The 24,443-nt window shown below is 42.3% G+C and overlaps 1 protein-coding gene across 1 annotated transcript; it reads right to left on the reverse strand.

The window, feature by feature from the left end:
• Positions 1-4,136: 4,136 nt before the first annotated feature.
• Positions 4,137-20,781, reverse strand: LOC145417829 (uncharacterized). The gene is made up of 8 exons (XM_080286451.1): positions 20,625-20,781; positions 19,249-19,435; positions 18,463-18,824; positions 15,577-15,764; positions 9,554-9,661; positions 6,768-6,949; positions 5,419-6,566; positions 4,137-4,879 (listed from the first exon to the last, which is right to left on the reverse strand). The coding sequence occupies exons 1-8, from the start codon at positions 20,779-20,781 to the stop codon at positions 4,137-4,139; spliced, it is 3,075 nt and encodes a 1,024-aa protein (XP_080142577.1).
• Between the last annotated feature and the right edge of the window lie 3,662 nt (positions 20,782-24,443).

A 24,443-nucleotide genomic window follows, 5' to 3' on the forward strand; every position in this document is an offset into this window, starting at 1 on the left:
GCCTCAGGTGAGTATCAAAGAGGGAGATGTCTTTTTTTTTATATGATTCACTGAAGTTTGGGTGAGTGTGCATATTTGAAATATACGCGGTGTATAACAACACTTCAGGATTGTAGCCATTGCAAGAGGCAGTTTGGGCTTTGCTTTGGTGTAAATGGTCTAAGTTTCACTTCAGAAAGCTATGTGGGTTAGAGTCCTGCCTGTGGCCTCGGATTTTTATTATTGTCGCATATAATTGCATATGTATTTTTTTTTCTTACATGTGTGCTGGTGTGTAGTATCGTGGCAGTAATTTTAGTTGCCATATAAATATTTTTGTTGTTTTAACCATGTTTTCATTATTGCAAGGTGAGTGCCATTTCTATTGCATGTTTGGGCATGTGAAATACCGGCATTGTCTATCAGTCTCTCTATTGCCAGATGCCACAATCCCGTAAGGGGTGGCCATTTGACTTTGAGTTATTTGTTTTACGGGAAGGGGCACTAACCCTCCAGCAACCCACTTGTTGACACGTAGGGAGCACGTATGGGTTGGTTATATGGTTACCACCCAGCGTTGTAAATGGTTTCTTGGTTTACAGGAAACCATTTGGCTTGTCACTCAATGTAAAGCCACCTGTAATGGAAAGAAAAACAATAAGAAGTGACAGGAAAGATGGGAGAAATAGGAAGAGGAGGAGGACAGGCACAGAAAAAAAAAAATGATAAATGCTAAGGAAGAAGTAGGTAGCACTACATCAAGTGAGTGGATGATGGTTGCCACCACCTACCACAAACCGGCATTGTATTATTGTTATTTATATGCAGAATGTACACCTGTTATTTTTACTAAGGAACATTATATTTTTGCATTGCATTCTCATTGTATGTGCTAAAATTGTGGCTGAATAAGGTGAGGCACAGGTTGTAGGAATTATTATGGTTTAACAACACACAGTACTGTACAACGATATATGGTAGCCATCAACTCTATGATGTCAGTGTTATCCATTTCATTGTGCCCCATTTCAGTGTGCATGCCGTCGATGATTCGCTCAGTCTTGTACTTTCTCATTACCAGCTTCTGGATCCCGCCTCACCCCAGCTGTAGGTAGAAAAAGGGGTCATGAAGATGATGATTATGGTGAAACAGTTTCTGACATTTTATGCTAATTTTTCTCATGAGGTGGCCAGAACAGTAAGAACCCTATATTACCTTATCCTAACTCAGCTGCTGCCCCTCATTCTATATAAATATTCTACCGTATCTCCATGCGTTTATTGGCTGACACCGTACAGGATACTCTCACTCATCCCTATCGTGTCTCTTCACTTGAGAGGGTCCAAATGAGATTTCATAATCTTATCTAAAACTAAGCTTTCATTCCAAGTAATGTGAGAGTTTTTACGTGTTTGTTCATTGCTTTTAACTCATTCATTCCAATTATGTACACCACTGTACTTCTTAATAATATTATTATCACTACCAGATGATTTTATGAAACTTTGGAGATGCATTTTGAAGTGAAGGGGTCATTGAAGGCTGTATGTAACCCCTGAAGTTCAAAAGCTCTTTTAAATATAGCTGTATGCACATAGCAAAACAAAGTATGCATTATAACAGTGAAGCAGTTAATAATGTTTTTATGTTTGTGTGTGGGTAGTACACTTTGTAGTTAGTTAATTAAGAACTTTTTTGGGAGTGGAAATTGTTTGCTTGTGATCAAATGCATATCTGGAACTAGGGTGCTGAAGTAAAAGAATAGTTAAGGATGAGAAGCTTTTAAAATAACGATATATTGTTGTATAGTACATTGGTAGTCTTCATTGTTTCTAGTCAAGTACAGTACACTCAATCCTCGTAAATCGCGTGTTTATAAATCACGGATTCGTAAATCACGGTATTTAAGAGGCATCAGCAATTGTGGAGGGAGATATGAAGCCTTTGAGATTGTTATGTTTGAGAATGTGGATATTTACAGTACTGTACTGTATTGTTTAAAAATTAATTGTCAGGTGTGATAGTTAGGAGTGCCTACCATCCACACCTTCAAAGTTGTGCTGGCCTCAGGTGACTATACTGTACACTGAGTGACAAGCCTAATGGTTTACTGTACTGCTGGAAACTATTTACTGTTCTTGCATGTTGAGTGGTTACCATATACTGTTACCAAATGATGCCTGGTGGTCTAATGGGTTAAGGCACTTAAACTGGATGCTGCTTGTAGGGTTTACATCCAGTGGATGGTTGGGATTTACTGCTTACATACTGTAATGCCACTCTGAGGTCAGTATAGCTGGTCACCCTCACCTTAAATTTGGGGACTGAGTGGCTTAGCCATGAACCCTTACATTCCTAAGACAAGAAAGGATTGGATTGTACAATATATATAATCGCTCACCAGTTAATATATATATTTTTTTTTTTCATCATTCTCACTGATGCTTTCTCCAGTAGGGTGGTGCTCAAAAGCAAGAAAAAATACGGTAACCTTGCTCATCCATATTAATTACTGCATACAGTCAACACACAACAAATGCATGTAAAAAGTAAAGCTAGACATATATGGAAGACAGACACCAAGAAACACTGACACTTGCTAGAATGAAAGCTGATGAAAGTTGTATAGTACAGCAGTAATAGTCACAACCACCAGATTTTTTAACGTGAACCTGGTTCACAACAGATGGAGCTGCCCTTCTTCAGCAACTCACTATCCTCCTTTTGGGGGATAGGGAGTTGAGGGACATGTCTATAACTGGGCTGTAGAGAAGCACGGTTATATCAGTGACATAGTATACAGGCTTCCCTCTCGAGCTTAGAATAAACACACAAATGGACATGCAGTACCATTAACATGTACCTATTATTCATACTGTACTTGTATGTTACTTGCACAGCTCCTTCCTTTTGCCATCAGCCTTCTTCCCTTGCCATCACCCCTTATGATCCTCAGCCTTTAATTTCCCCTCAGCTCAGTCTCAGCTTTTCTATCTGCACTTTTTGGGGCTGTCGAGAAATAATTAATTTCACCAGTGTAGTATAGGTCTATAGTGCATATTTAATTGTTCCTTTAGAGATGAGTTTGCCAACTACTTGACTGTGTTTGCACCGTAATTAAGACATGTCTCTTACTTGCCATGCTGATGCATCATAGCAAGAAGAACCTTCTATGGGTAGAAAAACATACCCAGCCTATCTCAGCTAAGGAATATTGCTTAACATAGGAAAGTGACAAGTGTAAGAGGTGAAATATTGTGCAAACTTTTATCTCAAACTGTACCTTATATCCAGTGGCGCACCCGGGGGGGGGGGGCACCGGGCCCGGGCCGCCCCCTTTGCTCTCAGGATCTTTTAAAAATTTATATATATTTATTTCGATAACAGCAAACATGAAAAATTGGCAAGTACAAACAAAGAGTAACACTTGACCCAGGAGCTGTCTGATTCTAAACCTGCATATGACCTTCCGGTAATTATTGGATTACCTGACTTTACCTCATTACGGCCCCCCCCCCCTTAGAAAATTCCTGGGTGCGCCCTTGCTCATATCCCAAATTAGATTTTCTCATATTCTTTTCCATAATACCATCATCTCATTCACCTTTACTCATTTGGACTTGCACAGTTGTGAGACCATAATCATCACTTTCTAGTCAGACAAATTCTTTATACTGCATTGCCTTTATATCTGTTGCCAGATGCCCTAATCTTTATATTGTGTGTGTAGTATTTTCCAATTTTTTTTTTTTTTTTTTTTTTTTTTTTTTTGTGACCGACTCTGGGCATAGGCTTCACAGCCTGATTTCAAGGCCCAGTAGTCCTCCTACGTACCGCACACCTCTACATGTCACCACTTCGGCGCTAACACCCATCGTCCATACTGAATACATGCTAGGGCTGTCTCATATAGGACTGATGTATTGGTATTAGCGGGGGTATTTTTACGACATGTCGGCGGGTCTTCTGGTAGATCAGTAAAGTCTGATTTTATGAAATTCAAATCCTTAAACTGTTCCCTGCCTCAGCGGGATTTGAACCCGGGTCCGTCAGGACTGCAGGCCAACTCTCTACCGATTGAGCCACCGCAAGGTAAATAGTGAGGTGTCACTTTGTAAAAATCTTGAATATAATATACTCCTGTCGTAGTGTTACTCTAGGGTGAGAGTAATAGACATAGCCAGTAAATGAGGTTCATAATGATGACTAAAGTTGGCAGAGCAATGCGTCTGTAAATCAGGAGGAATTTATAACGCATTGTTAAAATTTCACAGCTGTATGAACATGGCTCCTTCATGTCCAGTGGTTTCACTTTTGTCACTGGCATATTCTCTGCAACTGATGATGGTTTGGGTAATGAAATGAAAATGTGTACCATAATGTTGGTGAAGAGGATGAAGATGATGGAAAAGAACCATAGGTCAATGAGTTTGATCTCTGATGATTTAGGCAGAGAACTGGAGAAGTTAGCAAAGAGTGTGTATAGGACGAGGAGGGTGGTGAGGGACATGATGGCGCGGACTTGGAGAGCTTCCAGCTTGATGAAGAGCGTGGCCCAGCTGACCAGCAGCAGCAGCATGGAGGGCAGGAAGGTGGTGAGGATGATGAGGCCTGGGCGACGCCGCAGCTGGAATTCAAAAAGGATCAAGTTGTGGCTAGACTGCGGACTGACGCTGGGGTTGATGACGCTGTATAGGGCCAGGTCCTGGGCGCCAGTGTAGTCCATGTTGCTGGCCGACGAGAAGTGGACGCGGCCACGGTAGGTGGATGGCAGGCTGACCTTGATGTGGCACACCTGCACGTCCACTGGGTACGACCAGAAGTAGAAGTTGCACGTGATGGACGCTGTGTACCGGTGGACCAGCGACAGGTGGTTGGAGCTGCCAGGATACACCACATCTGTATACCAACAGATAGCATATTATCATCATGATAAGATGTGTAGCGGTGCAACAGTGCAGATGGTTGTTACTGCTGCCGAGATACACCATGTCTGTGTAATAGCAAATAATATTAACACCACCAGGTTACATGTATTGCATATGTACTGTATAGTGTGTAGCAGTGTACTAGTGACAGTTGGTTTTTGCTGCAAGGGTACACCACATATGTAACAACAAACATATTTAATGCATATTGATATGTGTATTGTTGGCTGCACCAGTGACAGACGGCTGTTGCTGCCAGGGTACACTACATCAGTACAAGAAAAGACAACATTTACCATCCTAATGGCATTTGTAACAGTGCACTAGTGACAGTTTGTTGCTGCTGCCATGGTGTAGCACATCTGCACCACAACAGACAGCATTTACTAACTTCATGAAATTGTGTTTTGCATATACCAGGTAGTCTTTATGTAATTGTTAGTTACATCTTTAAGTATGAAAAGCTAACTTCATAAATTATCTGTACAGTAAATAGCTGTGAGGTCTCACCCATATCAATGTCATTGAAGTGTGGATATGTTGGATTGCTTGCATTGGTGATTATCATACTCGCAGACAACAGCTTTGCGAGGCCACTCTGGAGGCCCAATAACTGGTATGTCGGCTGCCACACCTTCTTCATGTCATCACCACTGAGAATGTTTCCAGTCTCCAGATGCCTCAGGTTGATCCTCTCATCCATCCATCTGATCACCAACTCAAACTCAAGGCTAATGGCCATGTTGATCTCGTCCACGTTGGCCACACGACTGATGTTCAAGGCAGTGTGCAGCTGCAGCAGGGACCCTACATCACCCACTGGGGGAAGCTGCTTCTGGTACCCTTCTCCAGCCACAACTCGGTCACAGTTGATCTCATCGCTCCCATCTTGACATTCATAGCGCAGGTTGCAGCGCTCACTTTGCTGTACGCAGTCACCAGAGTGACATGTAAACTGTTCTCTATCACACCATGATAGACTCAGATTTATTGTGCTGCCCTCAGCCATTTCACACAGTTCCTCTAGAACAATCCACCTGTGTTTGCCCACAGGATATCGTCTGGTCATGACACCTTGTGTCTTAAGCAAGGTGGTGTTAGTCTCTACATCCATCAACACCCACTGTCTGGCATCTGACATCCATCGGATTAAGTTTTTGTAATACCCAAGGAACACAGGCCGCCCGTCAGTGTAATCATTGGTTAGTCTGAAGCGGGTCTGATGCTCACTGTCAAAACACAAACCACGAAGTCGCAAAAACTTCCTCCTTTCTATGTTGCATATTGCACATGCTCTCCTTGTGGTTCTGCATGGTACATCATACCATTCTCCACTATTGGATGACATAAGTAGGCAGTTGGCTGACTGATCATGAGATCCAAACTGGGGACCAAAGTTCAGGTAGTTCCAGTCTTGATTAGAGCTGATGTCTCTCCAGACACCTTCTTCCTTTTCATCACTAATGCCTAACCATAATTTCCAGTGGCTGTTTGGGGAGCATACATTGTGGAAGAGAGATAATTCATTCAGCATCAGTTGAACGTCATCTGAGGAAGCTGGTGTGGCCACTGTGCCATTGAAAATGTGACACATTGACAAAGAGTCTCTGAGGCTTCTCATCTCTGGCAGAAGAACAAAGTGCCAGTTGTTTGAAGATCTAGGAGAGAGGATTAGTTTGTTAATCTTCAACAGCATAGGCACTTTATCCTCACTTTAAATATAGGATACATACAACACAGTATTTACAAGTGGAATAACGAAGTGGTTGGTGCACATGCACCCATCTGTAATAGCACACAGTCACATACATGCATGCACAAATGCTTTATATAGTTTGTAATAGTACAAAAGAAAATACCTGCAGAGGTCATTAAATTCAGTTGAGCTGACCACGGTCTTGCCTCTAGCTTCCACATCAGAAGTGTCGGAACTGAAAATGTCGCCTTGTCCCACCTCTTCACACGCTGCCACCCTGGCCACCTCCTGCCATGGCAAGGCTCTACCCCAGATGGACAACTGAGATATGTCACCCATTAGTGCCTTGGGAAGAAGAAGATGAAGGCTTAGATTTGTGTTAACTACACAGGGGTTATCAGGACATACAACATTTTCCACTTATCAGTCGTCCTTCACTCTGTGATGCACAAGTGTCGGATTTACAGTCAAGGTCCCTGTTTCAGTTATAGGTCCCAACAGGGTAGGGTGAAGAGGACCATCATCAAGGTCTCATGGTTGGCAGAGGAATCAAACTCTGGCCCTTTCAATTGTAAGAGGAATGCGCTTCTGATTGCACTGATACCTCCCCAGTACCTGTTGAAGTGACCATGGTACAGTTGATAACATACCACACACTGGTTGTGGAGAATGAGCTGACACATGCTTGAATCGTACTGCAGGGAGGGATTTTCAGCAAGTCCCAGTCACATCCCCTCCTTAGCTGCTATGTCACTGCATAATTCTATGCATTCAACTCAAGTCACCATATTCCCCTGAATGTTGGGGCTGGTCACAGGGTGGTAATTTAGGAGCAAGCCTCCTTCTGGCAAATTTAATAAACCCCTTCTCTTGGATGATGGTCTTTTATACTTAATTCTTTTTACCTCAGAATCATTGTACTCACTTTAAGAAGGATCTCTAGTAGTGAAGAGGTTAATGAAGGCTGTATCTAACTTTTACAGTGCAAAAAGTCCCCATAAGCTGAATAAAAATGTCTGAGGATAGTAGGAGAAACTTAAAGAGGGCCTCACTGGATTTAGGGGGTTTGGTGGATGAATTAACCATTGAAACCAGTCATGTCTCACTGTGCAAGGAAAAGTTAAGCGTAATATTGCGCCCATGCCACAGTATACGGTAATTTTAAGTCAAGGCTGTTGAATTCAGAGTGTAGAAGAGTACAGTATACTTAATTTGATAGTCCCGAGGGCTACAACGACAAAGCCTAACTTGAACAATCAGTCATATAAGGAGAGGGATCTTGACAGCATAGGACTGCATTCTTAATACGATGCTAAATCCTTCGTCGCCCGGCATGTACATTACTCATTTTACTCTAACTTGGCCTAAAATTACTACACTTCATCTTGAATACTGAGTTGCTGCAAAAGACGAGCACAAGGATATGATACAAGTCACGAAGAAGTGCTGTGGAAAGGATATAGAGCCATACCACTGTCTGTTTCTGCCTCATGAGTTATGTAAGACAAGTTGCAAAAGGACAAAAATCTGGATCAAAATACAGTATGGTAAAAGAAGTATGGCAGCTTTATGGCAGTTAGCCTTAATATCAGGAACGTTATGGAGAATGTGCATGATACTATACATTTATCCAAAGGTGACACTCAGGAGTAGTGTGCAGATGGTATAATATATTTTTCTCTAGTTCTGGTAGTGGCATTTCTCAGTTCTTACGGTGTTCCCTGAAAAAATGCTATCAGGTAGGCTACTCTTGTTTTGTGCCTCATGGTTCAGGAATTTTTAGGAACGATTATATATATATTTTTTTTTCGTCAGTTTAACATTTAAGCAAATTATGAGCGAGTTTAAATGAAGATAGGAGTTAATTTATGAACAGCATATTGTGAAACGTAATACAACTGTATTATATAAAGTATGTTTTAAAAAAGGAAAGTGTACTGAAAGGGTTTTTGGATAAGGCTTACTCTCTTCGTCCACTAGATTATTCATTCTTATGGACAAAGTTATGTTAATGTTTTGAACACTGGACACATTGTTTTGATGGATTCTCTCTCTCTCTCCCTCTCTCTCTCTCTCTCTCTCTCTCTCTCTCTCTCTCTCTCTCTCTCTCTATGAAGGGAGTGAGTTTCACAGGAGAGGGAGGAGGAGGGAGTTCAGTTTTGCAGGAGAAGGGATTGTATTGGAAGGAAATAGTTTCGTGGAGTTTCGAAAAAGGAGGGATTGCCATAGATTTTGTTGAAGGAAGGAGGGAGAGAAAGGAGGTGCCATAGTAAGAGGAAGTTTCGTAAGGGAGGGAGGGAGAAGGAGGGAAGTTCGTAGGAGGGAGTTTCATACAGGGATGAAGTTTTGTAGGAAAAAAGTAGCACCCCCCAGCACACACACACACACACACACACACACACACACACACACACACACACACACACACACACACACACACACACACACGAGAGGGTATTGAAAAAAAGACCTGCAAACAAAAGCTCTAGAGGACATAGATGGAAACTAAATTAAGATAAGAGGTGAATGAAGATTTTTGGTGTTTCGATAAGGGGCAGTCGTCTCTTTGAACCAACTACAAGATAACGTTGTGTTTGGAGGTGGTGATCGTAAATTTATGGAAGTGTGTGGTGGAATATGAACGAAAACGGGATAGGGCGCGTTATGACTATGGAGAGAGAGAGAGAGAGAGAGAGAGAGAGAGAGAGAGAGAGAGAGAGAGAGAGAGAGAGAGAGAAACCCGAATACCTGACATTAATAATATAGCCATACAGTAACACTTCATCTCTCCTAATTATAGATAGATAGATAGGTAGGTAGACTGACCCATACAGTAGATGGATAGATAGACAAATAGATAGATAGGTAGATAGATAGACAAATGGAGGGACTTAATGACTGAAAAATGTGGAAACATCACTGATTGCCTGCCAGGTGTAAATGACTCACCTGTGTGCTGTCAAATCCTCCGCCTAGTACGTCCTGGTCCTGCCCCGCCACCAGGCTCCCGTTGAAGGGGATTGGCCACCCCTCCCACAGCGGCATCTGGTACACCTCCTGAAGGCGCATGCAAAGATAACGGACTTCAGAACTTCAGGTTAGGGTTAGGTGAGGTTAGAATGTAGTGGCCGTTAGATTGGGTTAAGTTAGGCTAGGTTAGAATGTAGTTGTCACCTCTCCCCCACCACACACACCGTTATCCACACTGATATGCACACTTCAAGTTAGATGAGGTTAGATTGAGTTGACTGATGTGGGCCAGGTTAGGTTGGGTTGGGTTTGGGTTGTACTTAGGTCGTATCGGATTGGTTTGAGTTTGTTTAAGTTAGGTTGCAGTGGGTTATATTAGGTTAGGTTAGTTTAGATAGGGTTGAGCTGGGTTGGACTAGGTTGGGTAAAGTTAGATTGGGTTGGGTTAGGGTGGATTAGGTTAGGTTCTATCGACCATCCCTCCCACAACAGCATCCGGTACACCTGCTGCAGGTACCTACACGCCAGTTTGCATTCAGGGCGGTCAATATTTACTGCACCTCTTCTACTCCGACGGGCAATTTCTCATGCGTTGTAGGGACAACTTTGTCAGTGTCTTGTCTGCATCATTTATTCATTTCCTATTCCCACTGCCTCACCCAGCCCTAATCAACGGACTTGAGGTTAGAGGTGAGACTAGGTCATGTCCATAGGTTAGATTAGATTACCATAAGGTCAGGTTAAGGTAGGTTAGATTAGGTTAAGCTGTTACGGTTATGTTGGGTTGCGTATATGTCTCAGAAGTCAAGATGTTTAGTTAACAAGCGACAGAATATTAATGTGTCATGCGGAAATAAGCTAGTTTATATATATATATATATATATATATATATATATATATATATATATATATATATATATATATATATATATATATATATATATAGCCTATGTAGCTGGCGAGATAGTAACCTTATTCTCGTCAGGTCAGGAGGCTGTGTATCACCTCTTCCGTACCAGCTTTATTACTCTGTGTGGTGCGTTAGCCCTTGGAACCTGGGAATTTATTTTATTTTATTCTTGCCATTTCCTGAGGATTGTATTCAGTTTAGGATTGACCTTTTAGACTGGAGGGGTTAGATGCCATCCCTGTCAGTACGATGGGCATTTCCTAAGCCGAATAAAATTAGTAGAAGAAACCAAGCGGACGTTACCTGGATTCAGTGTTTTCATATTTTCATTGATTATACTTATACAAGCCGTGCTAATGATAATAAAGATCTAAGTATACTCCTTTTACGCCAGCCTGGTTCAGATTTTCGTTCTTCTGTAACTTATTTCACATAGATCGATCAAAATGACAAAATAGGGGTGGGGGAACGTAACTCTCCAACCCCCAGTTCGTGCCTGCAGTGCGGCCCTGTGAGGTATAAACGAGAAAGATAGGCCAGTGATCAATACGTACTTGACTTTTTACCACGCTGTGTGATGAAAGATATGCAAGGTGTCGCAAAAACAGTGTACCGTCATTCACGGTGATATACTTGGCCAAATTCATTGTACCGTAATGAACAGTGTATCACCAGGAGGCCAGGGTTGTAGGAGGCGTCGCAAAACCACTTCCTTTGCGACTTATTTGGTATATTACACTTGGCTTTCCCTTGTGTGCTACTCGTTTTAGAAGTGAGAATAAATCTCTAAGGAAGGGATGTTACGAAATTCCAAGGGCCACTTCCGTGGGTCCAAATCTCAACCTACTGAAGACCCCGTGAGCGAAAATGGACTCCTTCATATATTATCCATTAGGTCATCAGCCATCGCAGCTCCGTGTACAGTGTCCGGGTCATGCTGGTAGAGAATGTATTAAATTTGCCCAGGGATAGCGTTTTGAAGTAGTGTACATATCCCCTGAGAGAAAGAGAGAGAGAGAGAGAGAGAGAGAGAGCGTGTAGGGGTATTAATGATTGACGTGTACTCTGATGGCTTGGCTTACGATTGTGTTGTTTAATAGACACGCATATTTACACGATATGGAATCCCTTACATCATCATCATCATCATCCCCTTCTTTCACTAATGTATTGAGTGCTGCGTAAATAACATAAAAGCACAATACTAGGAGAGCCATCAACCGTGTCCAGCGAAAGGAGCCACACGTTTTGTGTGTGTGTGTGTGTGTGTGTGTGTGTGTGTGTCCGACTCTGAGCATAGGCTTCACAGCCTGCTCTCAAGGCCCAGTAGTCCTCCTACATACCATACATTATCACCTCCATACCCAGGCTACACCTCACTGGGTAAACGATCACACACACACACACACACACACACACACACACACACACCGCATAAAGTTTGGAAAATCTATTGGCTTATGATCAAGGCTCCTTTCAGTATAACGTTTAATCTTGTTCTCAAAATTCTTGTCGATATATACATTTTCATTTGTGTAGCTGTGTCTTTATTAATATATTTTTTACGTCATTGCTGATAACATATATTGGATCCTCTCTCTCTCTCTCTCTCTCTCTCTCTCTCTATCTCAGCCATGACTGATAACTTAGCGGTCTCTCTTTTGCTTCCATTAATAGTGTTCTTCAAAGTTTTATGTTCGTTTTAGCGTTTTCATTACCTGAATGCATTGCCTATATTCTTTTTAAGTTAAATGTCTATAATTTTCACCCCACGTCATAGATTCAGCCAATATCTCTATAGTTAATGCTCTACCGTTGATTTTCGCCTCGTCTGTAAGTGACGCTATCTTAGAAGGGTTAGGTAATAGTAAGTTAGGTTTTGAGTAGCATAGATATAGCCATACAGAGAGAGAGAGAGAGAGAGAGAGAGAGAGAGAGAGAGAATGGAGTGGATATAACTGACTGAAATTGACACCTTGATTAAAGCGATGTTATGTTGTGTATCGTTCACTTCAGCTTGGCCTAAAATTGCCATCTCTTCATCTTGAATGCTGGGCTGTAGCAGGACTAATGCTTAAATATTATCCTAGTCACGAGGAAGTGCTGTGGAAATAATATAGAGGCGTACTATTGTCATTTTATCAGCGTTGCAATAAGAATTTAATACAAGAATATGATCCTAGTCACGAAGAAGTGCCATGAAAAAGATGGATAGCCATAGTTTTCTTATCCTGCCATTAATCTGTATCTGAATATTAACGGTAGATGATATGCAGAATAAATCGCTGAGGAATAGTGTCAAAGATTTTATTCTGTAATAATTAGGTGCGCCAAAACCTTGAAAATATACCTATATAATAAATACCATAAAGATCACATATTTTGAGTGTATGATGGATCACGTAACAGACGGACCATCTTAACTCGATAGCGGATTGACGTGTGTGTGTGTGTGTGTGTGTGTGTGTGTGTGTGTGTGTGTGTGTGTGTTTTGTGCACGTGAAGCCAGTGTAAAAAAATGCTGATGTTATGCCTGTGACGTGGAGGTAGGATTCCTGGGGCTTGAATGGGATGTAAATGAATGTGTGGCTCATTTCACTGGGCATTGTCTTGATAGGCCAAGTAAGAATGTATTTTTTTTCTTTTTTTTTTTTCTGATCCTGCCTCACCCCATCTGCGTGCTAAAGAGAGCCAGGATGATGATGATAAGACTGAAAAAAAAAAAAAAAATCTTATAGGGTCTCTGATGTGGTGAATCGTCTATCTATCAGCCTATCGTCAAACGTAGGGGGTGGCCACAAACAAATCACCTCCATGTCACCATCTATCCCATCAGGCTGTCGTTTCTCCAGCTTACACCCCCCCCCCCACCTCTTCCTTTTCCTTTACCTCATCCATCCACCTCATTCCTGGTCTCCCCCATCCTCCCCACAACCTCACATGCACTCTCCTAGCCAGTCTCTTATTCTCCATTCTCACGACATGGCCAGAACGTCTTCGAGTGTTTCTCCGAATAACTTTCTAGCATTACTTAGGGAGGGAAAAGAATCGCCACACCACGATCTGATGGGTGTCGAACTGATCACAAATTCTGAATCCACTTTCCTTTGGCGAGGTTGGTGTTTCTGAATTCTTGGCCCGTGTGTCATATTGTATCAGGACACAAAGGCGCTGAGTTTCTTTGGGGGAGGAGAGTTTGCATGGAGGCGGTTTTATTATTCAACGATTTTACGGAATTCCGCGGCTCGATGTGGATGATGATGGTATCGGTGAAGAGTTTTGTTCCATAATAATATTAATAATAATAATAATAATAATAATAACAGTTGTAGTAGTAGTAGTAAAAAATAAGGTGGCACTTTGTTGTGCCCAGTAGTAGTAGTAGTCGTAGCAGTAGCAGTAGTTGTAGTACTGTAGTAGTAGTAGCAGTAGTAGTAATGGTGATTAGTTACTATTGCTACTACTACCGTTCTAAAGTAAAAATGACAGGGTGGCTCTGTTGTGCCCAGTAGTGGTAGTAGTAGTAGTAGTAGTAATAGCAGCGTTGTAGTAGTAGTAGTAATGATGATGATGATGGTGATGATGATAATAATAACAGCAATTAGAGGGGTACGCAGTGGAGCGCATCTGTCATACTAGGGCAACGTAAATTCCAAACCACTCTTCATAATGAGTTAGGTTTTCTCATAATTGATTAGGGTTTCGCAAAAAATGTTTCCCGGATCCAAAATCTGTAATACGAATCGGATCGGTCCCAAAAGTTAATCGATTATTCCCTGGGACATGGGCTATCTGCCCTCCAAATATGGTCCAAATCTCTCTTTTAGTTTTTGAGTTATCATGCTAACAGACAGACAAACAAACAGCGGTGAGAACATACTCTCCTTGTCGGAAAAAGTAGTAGTAATAACAAGAGTACAGGGTAAATATAGAAATAAAAGAGAAACTTTACGGACAGGGTCATTGTGCAGCCATTTCACCGCGCCGCATACGGGTCGATTTGAATGATGATCGGAGCCTCGGAAGAAAGACTTTGTTGACGTCGTTCTTCACGCTTGGCCGTCACAGTTAACCAAATGCGTTACGGCACTGACTCCACCACCACCACCACCACCATCCACTCACTTCATACGCCTCTAGTAGCTGAAATGGACAGGGATAAGTGAATTTGCATAACTAGTTTTTTTCATCGTAACTTGGCCCATATTTTCCTTTTTTTTTTTTTTTTTTTTTTTTTTTTTTTTTTTACGTAGCTCAGTGGCAGAAAAATAATGCCACGACTCAACATCTTTTCCACACCACTTCGTGACTATACTCTCTTCACCATAACCCGGCCCAGATTTTCGTTCTTTTGTAGCTTCTTTCACGTACCTCAGTGACAGAAAAAGGCAATACTACGACTTAGCATCCTTTCCACAGCACTTCTTCGTGACTATGCTCTTTTCGCTTAAACTTGGCCCAGATTTTCGTCTTTTTTGTAGCATGCCATATGCACTTCAGTGGCACAAAAAGGCAGTGCTACGACGCTACATACTTTCGACAGCACTTCGTAGTGTTTTACGCCAAGTCAGATTGAAAACGGTGTAGTGTCTTAGGACGAAGCGAACGTTGCGTAAGATTCACATAGAAACGGATTGTGAAAATGTCTGGATTTTTGATGTAATGCGATCAGGTTAGTGGTCAAAAATAAATCAATACAAATAAAATAAAATAAGAAATCTGATGAGAAAAATGATTGCGTTCACTGGTTTATATATAATGTAGAATTATAACCTCCTGGAGAAGCCAAACTGATCCTAGTGGCACTTCGAAGATTGATTTTTCATTAATATCATACCGGTTATTCTGTTTGTCGTGTACGCTTGATGGAGTGAATTCCAAAGCGAGACTTGCATATTTGAAGGACCCACGAGGACAAACGTCATCTTTGGTGACAAACGAGAAGAGGAGGAGGAGGAGTAGAGAGAGAGAGAGAGAGAGAGAGAGAGAGAGATGTTACCTGTACGTTCTGAGACGGTGTTCATGTGCACGTGTACCTTGGCGACCTAGTGGTGTGTGTGTGTGTGTGTGTGTGTAAATGCTCATGTGTACCTTTCCGTCCCAGTAGAGTGTGTAGGTGTCGGTGGTGAAGACATTACACACGTGGGTCCAGGAGTCTGGGGGCGTCTTCCAGGCCGTCTTGTCCAGGTCCAGCATCCGGGACTTGCCGTTGAGCCACGAGATGAAGTGTTCCTCCTCGTTATCTGAAGGCGGAGATAACAGAGGAACATCACTCTTGTCTGAAGGCGGAGATAATACAAGAAACATCACTCATATATAGGAACATCACTCTTATCTGAAGGCCGAGATGATAAGGGCACGTCACTCCTATAAACGTGCTTGCTTCCTATCGTTATCTGAAGGAGATGATAAAGGGAATATCACTCTTGTAAACTCGCGAGATAGTACATGGGCATAACTTTTTTCCTTTTTCTTTTTTTTTTCTTTTTTTTTTGTAAACATTCTTGTCTCCTGTCATTTTTCTTGCACCACTCTATACCTGCCCCTTTTCCCCCCGTACCTACCCCCTTTCCCCCCATACCTGCCCTCTTTCCCCCTATACCTGCCCCCTTTTCCCCCCATACCTGCCCTCTTTCCGCCATACCTGCCCTCTTTTCCCCGATACCTGCCCTCTTTCCCCGTGTACCTGCCCCCTTTCCCCGTGTACCTGCCCCCTTTCCCCGTGTACCTGCCCCCTTTCCCCCCTATACCTGCCCCCTTTCCCCCTATACCTACCCCCTTTCCCCCTGTACCTGCCCCCTTTCCCCTTATACCTGCCCCCTTCCCCCACCCAGAGAGAGCGCACATGTCACCACTTGGGTACTGCTTCACATCCATGCACGTTGTTCTGTTTTTGCCTGATCCCCTCTCTCTCTCTCTCTCTCTCTCACACACACACACACACACACACACACACACACACACACACACACACACACACACACACACACACACACACACACACACACACACACACACACACACACACACACACACACACTTAGTTAATGTGAATGTGTTGATCGTAGAATTTATTTGTTTGTGGTCACGTCGTTTATTATTCGCAGTGAGAGAGAGAGAGAGAGAGAGAGAGAGAGCATGTGACTATCATTTGACCGCCTGCCCTCAATACACACAAAGCAGTATGACGACTGCGTGTAGATTCACTTCCTCTTATATTCACCCCTTCAATACCCTTAAGGGCTCCTATAACCCACCCAGCTGAATAAAATCGTCTGGCGTTAGCTGGGATGCAGTACTAGAGTTGTCCCGTCCATGAGAAGGTTGTTATGGCGTTTTATCTAATTTTCATGCCATCACCAAAAAATGCAGGTGAGGGAAAGCATCGTGGCAGTGAAGGGGTTAATGAAGGCCGTATCCAACCCCTCCTAACTATATATAATCTCGCCTGGGCTGAATAAAATCGTATGGAGGTAGATGGATCCGATAAGTAGATAGATAGATAGATAGATAGTAATACATGGTGACAACGTATGAAGCCTGTGATAGATAAATAAACACAGTAATACATGGTGACGACGCTGTGTAGATCCGTCTGTTTTATCAAAGTACTGTGAGGCTCGATAATGGAGGTGTATGAAGTATAATGGAAGTAGGACGAAGCACCAATCCTTCAGCCTGTGTGCTTCCTTTGAGTTGTTCTCCTTAACCTCTTCAGTCTGTGTGTCTCCTTGCATATCTCTCGCCTTGATCCGTTCAGTCGATGGCGCGTTTGATTTTATTCATGAAGGTGTATTATGAAGTATGAATGAAGCACCACGAAGCACCACGCCCTCAATGTGTGCTTCCTTGGGTGTCTCTCCTTAACCCTTTCATTCCGATGAGGTATATTCTTTTCTTGCCGACACCAGGCGATTTTATTTACCTTCAGGAGGGCCTCTACCGGTGATTCGGTTAACTAAATCTGTATGTCTAGCATCCCCAGTCCTAAAATCCCCATTAAGCGGAGCAGGATTTGTACAGTACCTACCCCTGATGTTGCAGTGGAGGAAGAAACCAAGGAAAGTGAAAAAGAAGTTAGAGGAGAAAAAACAGAGGAACAAATTGCAGTAAAGAAAAAAGGTAGAGAACAGAAAACAGAACAAATTACAATAAATGAAATGGTAAAAAAAAACAGAGGAACACATTGCAGTAAAGAAAAAGGTAGAGAACAGAAAACAGAACAAATTACAATAAATGAAATGGTGGAAAAGAGAAAACAGAGGAACATATTTGCAATAAAGGAAAAGGTAGAGAACAGAAAACTGAACAAATTGCAATAAAGGAAAAGGTAGAGAAGAAACAGGCACAAATGCAAGAAAGGAAAAGTAGAGAGGAGAAAACATTAGATCATATTGCAATAAAGGAAAGGGTAGAGGAGAGAGAACAACAGATTGAAATAAAGAAAAAGGTAGAGACGAGAAAGCAGAACAAATTGCAATAAAGGAAAAAGTAGAGAAAACAGAAAAAAACTGCAGTAAAGGAAAAGGTAGAGAACAGAAAACATTTTGTAATAAAGGAAGCATACGAAATAAATGAGTGAAAAAAGTCAGAGAAAACAAGAATAAAATAAAGATCCGAAATAAAGGGAAATGAAAGAAGAGTTGAAGGGAAAACAGAAGTAAAATCGCAAGAAGGGAAGCATAAGATCTTTTTTTCCCCATCTAAGAATGAGGTGAAAGGAACTAAAAAAATCCAGATCAACAAAACAAGCTAAAACTAATGTAACTCAGACCTGTATTCTCGATTCAGGAAGCTCCCTAATACCTTTTTCCTAAGCGATTTGCTTTTGCTTATTTTTCCTTACCGTTCTCTTCTGTGTCAGCTAAATCATTCAAATACCACCAGTTGTGATAGAAGTTGATATTAACCAGCCGTATCCTAACATAAATCGCTAAGGAAGAGGTGCTAGGGAGCATTCTTGACCGACGAGAATACGGACTTTAGCCTTGTGTTGTGTTTGCTTGTGTTGTGTTTGCTTGTGTTGTGTTTGCTTGTGTTGTGTTTGTGTTGTGTTTGCTTTGTGTTGTGTTTGCTTTGTGTTGTGTTTGCTTTGTGTTGTGTTTGCTTTGTGTTGTGTTTGCTTGTGTTGTGTTTGCCTTGTGTTGTGTTTGCCTTGTGTTGTGTTTGCCTTGTGTTGTGTTTGCCTTGTGTTGTGTTTGCTTGTGTTGAGTTTGCTTTCATTACTCTTGGTCATGTGGTGTGGATGACAGAGGTACTCACAGAAGGATATCATATCGATGTTGGTATGGTGGATGTTGTAAGAGATGTGGATGGTCTGATCGCTAAATCTGTGGATTCTGAAACGATTAAAAAGGTTCTGAATTAGATTTGTGGGGCTGTAAATGATGCAAAACCTGTAGATTCTGAAACAGTTAAAAAAAGGTTCTGAATGAGATCGGTGGGCCTCTAAATGCAAAACCTGTTGATTTCGAAACGATTAAAAGGTTCTGAATTAGATTTGTGGGCCTCCAGATGACACAGCTCAGTTCTTCAGTGATTTGAAGAACAACTGACTGGTCTGTGGTTTTAATCTTGACATTTATTGAAGATCTTGCAAGTGTTTCATAGACCATTGAGGTAGGGGGTCTCCACTGACTATTTATTCGTGAACAGAAGTGCTAAGCTTGTACCTTCATAAACTTGTTAGGAGGAAGTGGACGTATATTACTTTAAGAAAACAATAAGGGTGTAGTTTATTTATATACAGTATTTATTTTTTACCTGATCCTGTAACAGAGTGTGAGTGATGCAGGTGTGTCGATCTTGTTAGTAAAGTTGTATCGCAGGAAGGTGGAGTTGGTGGCCACATCCCACAGGCCTCGGTGCAAACTGAACACCTTCACCGTCTCCTGACCCGACCCTGCGCCTGAACCTGAGTCCTCCGACCTGTCAGTCGTGGGGCTCGTCGCTGTGGGGGTAATGGTCGTATCAGCACATATCCGATTCCATAAGTACATTATTTACACATGCAGCACATACGAGGTGTAATCCACAAACTCTGACAGTAGTCTTACTAATTTGTAATGAATGACTAGTGATTAGCGCCGTGACTTCTTGAACATCAGACACTTTTCTCATTTTTTTAAATGCAAGAAAGAAGGAACCAAAGGCCATACGCCATCGAACAGTAGGATAGTATGCGCCAATGCACCATAGCAAAGGCAAGAGTAAGTTAGAGGCCCGCCCACTGTTGAGTTTTCACAGCAGTCAGGAAGATGTTGCAGTGTGAGTACCATTTGAACATAATTTTTTGTTTCAAGCTTGGCAGGATCGCAATGAAAGCCCCCAATATGATATCAAGGTGTGTAGAGATGAAGTTGCGAGCAAGATTACTGTTTTTAGACGGTTTGACAGATTTTGAAAAGACAGTTGAACGATGAGGCAAGGAGCAGTCACCTATCAACATCAAGAAGTGAAGGCGGCACAGCTCAGATCAAGGCTGCCATCCATGTAAACCAGTGTCTGACCATCTATGAAATTGTAGAAGAAATCAGTATTGCATTTGGCCCCGTTCAAGCCATACTGACAGGTGCTTTGCGGTGACACATCACTGCCATGTTTGTTCCATGCATCCTGACAGCACCTTAAGGAGCGTCATGTAGTTTCTTTCTCCCAGCTGATTGGTCTATGTGCATAGGATCCAGTGTTCTTATCCAAGGTCATAACAGGAAATTAGGCTAGAGTTTATGGATATAACTCAGAAAACAAGACAGAGGCATCAGCGGCAACCAGTGACATAGACCCCCACCATCACAAAAACTCATCAGTCAAGACAAGTAAAAGATCGTGTTCCACCTATTTTTGGACATGAAAGGAACTGTGTACTCAGAATTTCTTTCAAGATGTACTACTGTTACACATAAAGGAACTGTGTACACAGAATTTCTTTCAAGATGTACTACTGTTACACAGCAGTTTTTGACACAGAAAAAGCAATTCATTAGTCACACAACGACCTTCTTCACCTGACTTAGCACTATACAACTTTTGGTTGTTCGTCAGACTGAAGCCGTTGATAAGGACATTGCTTTGACAAGACTGGAGACATCCAGTCTTAAACGATTAGGGCCCTGAAGAGTACGAAGAAATAAAAGTACCAGTTGTGCCTCCATCAGTGGCAGGAATGTTGGAACAAGCGTGTGGATGCAGGAGGAGAGTACTTTTGAAGATGGCAGCAGGAATATGTGTATTGTTCAGTAAAACTGTGTTTGCCAACCGTAATCGGAACTTTATGGTCACACTTCGTATTTCCATGTTCAAGGATATGTCCACAGCTATATCATCTGGACATAACAGCACCAAATCCTTGTGCAGGATATGTCCACACATAAAATACAGTGAATAACAGTGCTAGTATGATGCAGGTGACATGGTACGCACCCTGGTGGGATGGCGATGACAATAGCAGCAGCAGCAGCGTGACCACCACCACTGTGCTCTCCATTACTCCACCTGCACTGACCACAACCATACCACCTGCCTCGCCACACTCACACCCACGCTACTGCACTGGGGAGGAGGAGAGGCGGAGAGCGGGGATGGGGTGGAGGGACGAGGGGGAGTGTTTGGTTACCATGGTGGGAGGAAGGGGAGACTGTGGGTGGGCTTGTGTTAGTGACAAGTGGTGTGCGTGGGAGAAGCACTACTGGAGGCCGCGCCGATTGGCCTCCACAGTAAGTTTACGTTAGTTAGTGGTGGAAAAAAGCCAGCATTAAATTTAAGAGCATGTGATAAAACCATAGAATGAGGCACTGTAGGTAAAAAAGTCACTTCATAGACCCCCCCCCCAATGTGCAACCAATCTTATCAATGGTTGTGTTAATTTGGCCTTCAAGGCCAACAATGGCCATAAAAAGGCCTTTTCAAGATTTGATTTTCGTACAGGTCCATGAAGGAGTCAAAATTCGAGGACAAGGTATATAAAAAAAAAAAGAAAAAAAAGTTCCTCGTCCCCCAAAATGGTGGGGTGGACATCATTAGATTTGACATTGAAGGTCTACAAGGTCGTAATAATGAATAAAGTCAGAGTTTGCCCATAGCGAGAAATTGACGTAGAGAGGCTGTGTGTCAAATGCAAATGTTCCGACAGTGGCCATCATCTTTACTAATAAGAATCGATCTATACCATTTTAGGCATTTAATCGTCATTTGACTGATCAGAGCAAAGATAAAAATCATCTATGATGTGCTAACGTGGTACAACATCAGTTTGTACTGTCTGGCCATCAACAAACAAACCTATAATCATGAGGTGAATCTTTGAAATTTTTTTTATTCTTTCGTAAAATGTTCTAAGTACTAAATAGGTTACTACAACTTATAGGGGACAGTTTAATTTGCAACTTTGGTTTTAACTTTGGGAGTTACGAGTAGAATAAGTGTAGTGATGCGAGCTCCGTCCGACCTCCAGGTTCCACACGGGAGGCTTGTGGGCCCATTATACTGGTTTTGATTGCTAAGGTGGAAGGGAAGGAGAGTTTGTGGGTGGACTTATTTTTGTGATGGAGGATAGGGAGGAGGAGGAGAATTGTTGGGAAGAAGTGGTTAATGGCTGTGGTGGGAGGAAAGGGGGATTGTGAGAGGACTTAGTTATAGAGGGGTTTGGAGGGGAAATGCTTGATTGCTGCTGAAGTGGGGACTGAGGATAGGCTTGTGTTGGTGGGAGAGGGATGGAGGCAAGAAGGGCGGGAAAGGGAGATGTTTGGTTGCTGTGGTGGAAGGAAGGGGAGGGACTTGGTGATAGAGGGGTGGAATGGGAGGTAAGATTGGGGGTTTGATAGCTGTGATGAGGGAAGGAGAAACTGTAAGTGGATTATTGATGATAAATGTGGGGGGCGAGATGACGGGAAGGGTGTGATTATTGTTGTGGTGGTGATGGGTGTGGGTGGGTGGAAGGAAGGAGAGACAATAAGTGGGGTTGGGGGTGGGGTGAGGGAGTGCGGTGATACTGGTAGAAGATAGGGGGTAGGGTGGGGAGAGAGGGGATGGTGTTATGCATAATTGAAAGAAGGTTCTGTGCTGGACCCCATCAAAGTAAAATACGAGTTGACCATGACCAAAGGTACATACAAGTTACAAACGATATCACTCTTTCTTCCACGCCATCTGAAGCCAGCTGGTTTGTTCTAAGGATAGGGTGGAGTGAGCGTTACAATTGTGGCTTTATTATTATTATTATTATTATTATTATTATTAACATTATTATCATTATTATATATCTGCACCGTGAGATGGCAGGGAAGAGCACCAATTTACTTTCTGGTTATTGTTATGTTTAAGAAGTAATTTCTGAATAATCCTTTGAGCCTAGGGACTTATTTAATTTTATTCTTACTCTCTGCAGACGATTTTATTCAATATAGGAGAGACTTTCAGGGCCGGAGGGGTTATATGCAGCCTTAACACACCCTTTTAACTCAAGAGGCCTTTCCGGAGATTAATAAAATCGTCTGGTAGCAGGAAGAATAAATTAAAATCACTGTCATTTGGGTTCCAGGGGGTTTAATACGATCACCACGCCCATACCTGCTGACCTACGACGCCCATCTGCACAGGGCATACTCCCCCCGTCGTGCACCCACCGCCCAGCACATCCCACCCACCCCACCCACACGCAAGTACCCGAATCAGCACACACACACACACACACACACACACACACACACACACACACACACACACACACACACAATCATAAACAAAAGTAAGACAGATATAATTGCACAAGCGAAACAGTATGTAATTTTAAGTACTTAGACTTTTTTTTTTTTTTTTACTTTTTTATTGTCTGTTTATCCATGCAAAAAATAATGATCAGTGCTTCAGACGGTCATGCACTGGGCACTGACAGCCACGTGACGAAGATGAATAATTGAAGAGATGAATAAAAGTATGTAGTGATGATTGGTAATATGTAAAGAGGAATAGTTGTAGAATGTGTAATTAATATGTAAAATGAATTATTGCATGGAAACAAAGAATGTCGTGAAGAGATGACTATTAGCCACAAATATTTACCACAGTGCGGATCGATTGTATTTGCTCTTTACGCTTTCGTCACGGCTACCCTGATATGAACTCTAGGATTCGGTGTCTAGAAGTAAGATAGACTTGTGGAATGTGTAGAAAATTGATGGGACCTTGGGCAGAAGGTAGATTTTTACATTACACTGGGCACTCTTGACGATAGACCTTCAGAATAAATGGACGTAAATCTTCTGTGGTGTATGGCAATAAAAAGAATAGTGGAATACGGAGACGATAACTGTGAGTATATATTATCGAGAAAAAAGAAAATGGATTAGCGAACATCACGGGGATCGTTCTTTAATCAGTAATCACGGTAGCTAGTGATGGCGGAGGTTCAAAATGGCCTCCCACATATAAGGTATAGGGGCGGGACACCAAAACGTTCGTGAAGCCCAGCTGTAAGGATACTGACCAAACGACCTTCGCGATTTAAGTGTAAAGTTGCCAGCAAAGTCCTCTAACTTTCATCGGAGTCGCGAAATCGGCTTGCAAAAAGTATTGATTTTGTTCTTCACTTCTTTCTTCATCGGTCATGATTCCAAAATTAATAGACATACATGTGTGTGGCAAAGATTGGCTTAGTCAGGGAATTCGTGGAGAAGGTTGGGGGAGGCCTTTGTTCAGCAGTGGACTTGTAATGGCTGATGGTGATGATGATGACGTGTGTGTGTTACGCTCCAAAACGCATCGTCAGCCGGGAATGTTTCTTTTCATACTCAGAGCTGCATTCAAGCCACATTGCGGGGGTTACAGCGCTAAAACATTCACAAGCACTGACCTCGAGGTATGTAAACTTCCATGGATTCTTGTTGCCCCATTGCACGCGGGTATTTTGCATATACTGTATCAGTCATCGTGGTATCGATTGTTATACAGTTAAAAGCAGT

This window comes from Coenobita brevimanus, chromosome 14 (assembly GCF_032717465.1).
Source record: "Coenobita brevimanus isolate Jiangsu-jjx chromosome 14, ASM3271746v2, whole genome shotgun sequence".
NCBI classification, from domain to species: Eukaryota; Metazoa; Arthropoda; class Malacostraca; order Decapoda; family Coenobitidae; genus Coenobita; species Coenobita brevimanus.

What these genes read in the sequence shown, in the direction of transcription:
- LOC145417829 (XM_080286451.1), bottom strand. Translation starts at nt 20,781, where the DNA reads ATGGAAATACGAAGTGTGACCATAAAGTTCCGATTACGGTTGGCAAAC. An exon ending in CACTGATGGAGGCACAACTG is followed by an intron (nt 19,436 to 20,624) that starts GTACTTTTATTT and finishes TTACCCCCACAG; the next exon opens with CGACGAGCCCCACGACTGAC. An exon ending in GAATTTAATGACCTCTGCAG is followed by an intron (nt 6,567 to 6,767) that starts GTATTTTCTTTT and finishes CCTCTCTCCTAG; the next exon opens with ATCTTCAAACAACTGGCACT.